Source organism: Sinocyclocheilus anshuiensis, unplaced genomic scaffold (assembly GCF_001515605.1).
Source record: "Sinocyclocheilus anshuiensis isolate Anshui unplaced genomic scaffold, SAMN03320099.WGS_v1.1 scaffold113, whole genome shotgun sequence".
NCBI lineage: Eukaryota > Metazoa > Chordata > Actinopteri > Cypriniformes > Cyprinidae > Sinocyclocheilus > Sinocyclocheilus anshuiensis.
The window spans coordinates 745690-751225 of record NW_015539827.1 but is presented as its reverse complement, the minus strand read 5'-3'; the positions used below and the strand labels follow the sequence as shown (position 1 = coordinate 751225).

The 5536-nt window shown below is 35.7% G+C and overlaps 1 protein-coding gene across 1 annotated transcript in view; it reads right to left on the bottom strand.

Moving 5' to 3' along the window:
- Positions 1 to 104: 104 nt before the first annotated feature.
- The window catches only part of LOC107684229 (growth factor receptor-bound protein 10-like), a gene marked incomplete at its 3' end in the record, with an annotated part of 108975 nt that continues 103543 nt past the window's right edge, over positions 105 to 5536 (bottom strand). Inside the window, exons 7-9 of the mRNA XM_016480443.1 lie at positions 3266 to 3381; positions 663 to 737; positions 105 to 242 (exon numbers count right to left, since the gene is read on the bottom strand). Of these exons, the coding sequence (XP_016335929.1) occupies positions 105 to 242; positions 663 to 737; positions 3266 to 3381 (329 nt within the window). The remainder of the gene's footprint in view (positions 243 to 662; positions 738 to 3265; positions 3382 to 5536) is intronic.

Here is a 5536-nt window from a genome sequence, read left to right as displayed (position 1 = left end):
TAGACTGGTAAAACAGACTAGGTTTGTTACTTTTTTTTTTAGAAATAAAGCAAGCAAAATTTAAATTTAGGGTTGCCATTTCACCAGTATGAAAGATAACTCACCTTTGACATTCCTTTTGTTGAGAAGTACAACCCTGACCGTCTTAAAAACACATACAGTTTCTTCCATGATTTCCTGCTCATTTCTTTCACATACAAATATCCCTGGATCTCAGGACAACTGCTGGAGTTTAAGACGTTCTGGAGGTAAAAGAAGAAAATAATTGATAGTTCAATAAATCAAACAGTCAGCTAAGATTTGTGGTTTTCTATTCTGTGTGAACTATTCACAATGTGCTAATAAACCACTTATTAAAAATAATATTTTTTAAACTGGATATCCAGGAAGGTTATAAAGGGACTCGAAGAAATGAGCTAAATCTGACTAAACGTGTGTTCTTTTGTAAAAAAAAATAACTCAGACTGTAAATAAAATACTGTAGATAATCAGTCAATTGTGAAAAAAAAATCAGTTGTATGTAGCATATCTTTGTTCACTAACACAGTTGTCAGCTAGATTATAAGAGAGGGGTCTTATCTTGTAAAAAGTCAAAGATGTGTGGGCTGATGTTAGACTAGGGGGTGATGGGAAAGAGAACACATGTCTGTGTTGTACAGTACCTGCAGGAGCTGAGATGGGGGGATGGTCCCATTGGTTTCCTGACACCAGGCAACCATTTGCTCTGGGAAGAAGCTCTGTCAAAAAAAAAAAAAAAAACTTTTCTTAGTGATAGATGCTATTTACACTAAGTGCAAATAGCTATATATTATATTTACACTCTGTTCAAATAGAAAAATGTTCTGCTATTTTACTACTTATTGCAAATAGTGGCAATTTTCTGCACCTCAGTATTGTAGTACATTATAAAACAGCATGCAATGATAAAGTATTGAGTGTAAATTATAATTTTAATTCAAATTATTAAATTGGGACAATAAAGCCCTCCCTACACCTACCCTAACCCTACCCAATACTTTATTTTCAACTTTTTCATTTTGATTGAAAATAAATGCCTTTCCAGTGAGATATGAGGTTTGAAAAGGGTCGATCACATCAAAAAGACTACGGCACACGCTTTACCACCTACGCCACTGGAGCTGATGTTTGACAACCATCTTTTGGTAGTTTTGACTACCCCAATCACACGTTGGTGGGTGGAGTTAGTGTAAATAGCCTCTGCCAACAATGCGGGCCATTTGCACTTAGTGTAAATAGACACTCCATTTAATATAACTTTTTACATTTACATCTCAATGTTGAGTTCTATTACGGGGCGACAGAGACGTGAAGCGAACGGATCCATGTGCATGCTTTTATTAAGAGACGTGGTCATAACAGGCATGGGTCAAACAACGGCAAACAGGTACAACACAGGCAAGACAAAGAGTAATCCTAGGACAAGCGTGGGTCTTCGATAGACGAACAGAACCCAGAGGGCTAGACAAAAGGGGTAATCCGTAATACACAGGCAAAGATATTCACACAGGAAAACAGGCAAGGCAAGACTAGACTAAACTATGAACTAGAAACTAAGACAGGAAATATAATACAACTACTACTACTGCTACTACTGATAATATTAATAATAATAATGCAAAGTAACAAGAACTTTTCTATGATTAAAGATATCCATCTGCTTGTTTAACATTTTGCCTCATCACACAGAAAAAAACAATCTTCAACAAAGGGAAAGGTTTTGTAATGACTGCTGGAAAAACCATGTCTTTAGTGGTTAAGGTGGATGAAAGAAAAGAGCAATTATTTGAAATTATTCTAAAAGCTCCTTGGTCCAAAAACCCACAAAAAAATGGAGTATTACATAATCTTTTAAAAGCATAAGCCTGCCACACATTGACTTTCTTCTAATGATTTTCTACCACCACAAGGATTTTCAGGAGATTCAGTACAAAGCTTTGCAAAGCTCAGAGAATAACTTGAAAAAACTCATAACAATTATCATTTACAGTGCACATAATGTCTTAGAATTTAAACAAAAATCATTGGTACAACATTGTATATAACCTGCACCATATAATGAACTGACATAAATATTCTAAATTACTTACTTTTTATGGCATAACCAACTGAATACATCAATGATCTGTTATGTATTATATGTAAAGGATAGTATAAAGTCAATCATCTGCTATTGCAAAATAATCCTCAAATCCTTAACATGAACCCCTGAAGGATTTTGTTGTTTGTGTTAATAATCAGCGGACTTTACACTGTCTATCTTTTTACACTGTTACTTATCAAATAAATCAACATGAAATTTTGATGAGAGTTGAAATTATTTTATTATGTGAGAAGAAAGAGCCCATGGAGAGACATGAACCTAGCAGAGCTGTGTACGAAATTGGCTGCATAAGTTTAACTGTAAATTTTCACCAGATCAAGATTTATCAGAATCCAGTATTCCAAAGAGCCACACTCAGCTGTGCAGGCCACATACTTAAATTCTTCCCAAATGGAAAAACGTCAGCATACAAATGCTTGGCAATCCCACAAGTGACTGAACAATCATGGATGAGACAAATGGATGGAGAAATCATCATGAAACTAATTGTCAGTGTCACATCAGGTGAAAATTTTGCTGACTAGCATGAGAATCTTTACGGAAGACACACTATATCTGACTGTGTATTTAATATAATTTGTTTTTTATTCATTTTATGGAAGCACATACATTTTGCCACGTGTAAATGGGATGCAATCTGATCAATCAAGGCGCATAAGGTAACTGTGTGTAAACAGGCCCAAAAAAAGTGTTACCAAAGATTCTCTAGTCAATAGCGTACTTGTGTTACTGCAATTTAAAACAGTGTCAAAGGTAAAAAAAAAATAAAAATCTTACAATTAAAGCACAGATTTCCTTTCCATCTCTGTCTCCAGCTGAATATACAAGAGGACTGAATGTTCGTGAAAGTGTTTGATTACCAGCCCAAACAGTAAGAGGCATGGGTTTCTTTTGGATTGTGTGAGAGAGAGTGTGAGAGCAGCTCACTGAACTGGAATCATGTCACTTGATATCTGCATCTACCAAATAAGACTGAAAACAGTCAATTAATGTGAGGAACTTTCCTTCAGCAATAATCCGTGTCATGTTACTTATGTACCTACCGACACCTACACCTAGACTACGAGACAGAAATAAAAAATCATCTACAATCACCTTCACCTAATTATGAAATAGTTCAAGTGAGGTCTTGGATTAACTTACCAAAGGATTTTTAAAGAATTCATATTTCGCATAGTTCTTCCTGAAGAGAAATTTACTCTCACTGGTCATTGACGCCTGCACCTGGACAACCAGCTCATGGTCTTCTAAACATCTCTCTGTGGAATTATGGAGAAAAAAAAAATCAGGTTAAAATAAGTCACATACACCCTTCAAAATCTGTATTGCTCTTCTAAAAAGGTCTGTGTGTATAGACATATGACAAAAATGCATCTATGTAACAAAAGACTCAAACGTGGTGTAATATTTGCATCTTGAATGACATCATTGTCTGTTGGCATTCATGCAGGCAGACAAAAAATAAACAGGGTGAGCGATCCCTGCCTGATGAAAAGAGAGTTTGTCTGGAGGAGATAAATCTCCCCACACCCCATTCAGCTTAACCAGTAAAGGGACTTACTGACTTAAAAAAGCCCCCCATTTGATCTATGCAATGATCTCTATTTAGTTTCTCTGTCTTTATCACAATCTCTGTCCTATGAGACTAAATGGTGGTGTAATTAACGCTAGTCATGAATGCTAAAAAAAACGACCCAGAACCCTTACAAGGACATGTTCTTCATCCAGCTTTTGAACTGTTCAGAGGGCTTGTTTGGCAACAGGATGCTACAGGGGGATACACTGCACCAACCCCAAAAACATCCTTAAGGGGCGATCACAATACACTTTTCATTCCATATGAATATGGAAGACAGGAAACGCAAATTCATGCAAATTTCGCTGCAAGTTTGTTGAGCTCCGCCTTGCAAATTTGTATCACGCGAAGACGTGTGACCAAGAGAAGACTGATAGCCTACATCATGGTGTGACCTCTTAGCATTGCAGAAAAGCAGAGTAGATTCCATATTTTGGATAGTTTATATGTTTTTAGGAATAATCATGTTTAAAAAAATAAAAAATAAAAGACGTTGCATAGTGTGACATCATATTACAACCATCACATTGTCCGAAATTTTGCATGCTCAAAGTCTAGCATGAGCTATAGCTTTACCAAAATACAGAGTGAGAAGTTTGCAAAAATGCAGCGAAAACTTGGCTTACTGTCCTCAATGGAGGCTCGAACCAAAGCTCGGCTTGAGCTCCGTGTTCAAACCTCCATTGTGGTACTACCTAGAGGGAGAATTACGTTTGGAATTTTTGGTCAACTTCTCTATTCTCGATACAGACACTTAAAAATTTACTTAACCTAAAATGGCCTTTATTGTGGCAATATCTAAATAACTAAATAATTACTTACATTTGGTCTAATCATCATGCACAGCATGAATGTGTTAAGAATACAGTGCATGAGCCATGTGAACATTTTTTATGATGCATCTATGGTGCTTTTGCCTTCTTTTTGAAGCTTTAAAACTCCAGCACATTATTAAAAATCTCCTTTAATGTGCAATTAAGAATGTATTTGATGGTTTAAACTGAAATGAGGGTGAGAAATTACAGAATTGTCATTTTTGAGTGAACTATTATTTTATGGTAAGAACCGCACATTTTCACTTGCTGCAGTGCAAAAAAATTAAACTCTTCTTTATCCACCACATTTGTTCCTTTCTACAGTCACTGCGTCTAGAAAGCATATAGCAATTATTCACCCTAACAACTATTTTGTATATGTGTATCAATTTATGCGCACTTTAATCCACTTTACGACAAACCCTGTTTATGACTTTTCCCCACAACACATCCATCTTGAAATGACGCTTGGAGATACAGAAGTACTCTGAAGTGACAAGCTTTTCCATCATCCCACCATTCAATATTTGGCTTAGTAAGGAGAGAGTCGGGATTGCAGAGAGATGATGTCATGCTTTCGTTCAACCGCACTTTGCACTATTCTAGCAGAGTGGATACATAACAAATGAGGAATGGAGCTGCTTTGACGTTTTAAACGCAGCCTGTTTCGCATATAAAATAAAGCATTTGTCCAAACTGTTTGTGTCAGTACTGTTGTGCAATGTAGAAAAAGTGAATCAAGACATGAATCAGAGAAATTAAATTAATATTATTAATGTAAAGGTATCAGGGATACCAAATACCAGCACAATGGCTATTTTCAGAGATCGGGCTTACCTTAAACAAGTTAAAAAAAAACTTTTTTAAAACTTAAATTCCAAACACGCATTTTTCATATGTGTAGCATTGAGAAGTCTGATTCATTTTAGTAAATAAGTTAAATAAATTGGTTAAAAAAAGCAATACACTAACTGACCATACTGATTTATCTGAACAGAAATCTCTGTGAGGTATTTTTTATAT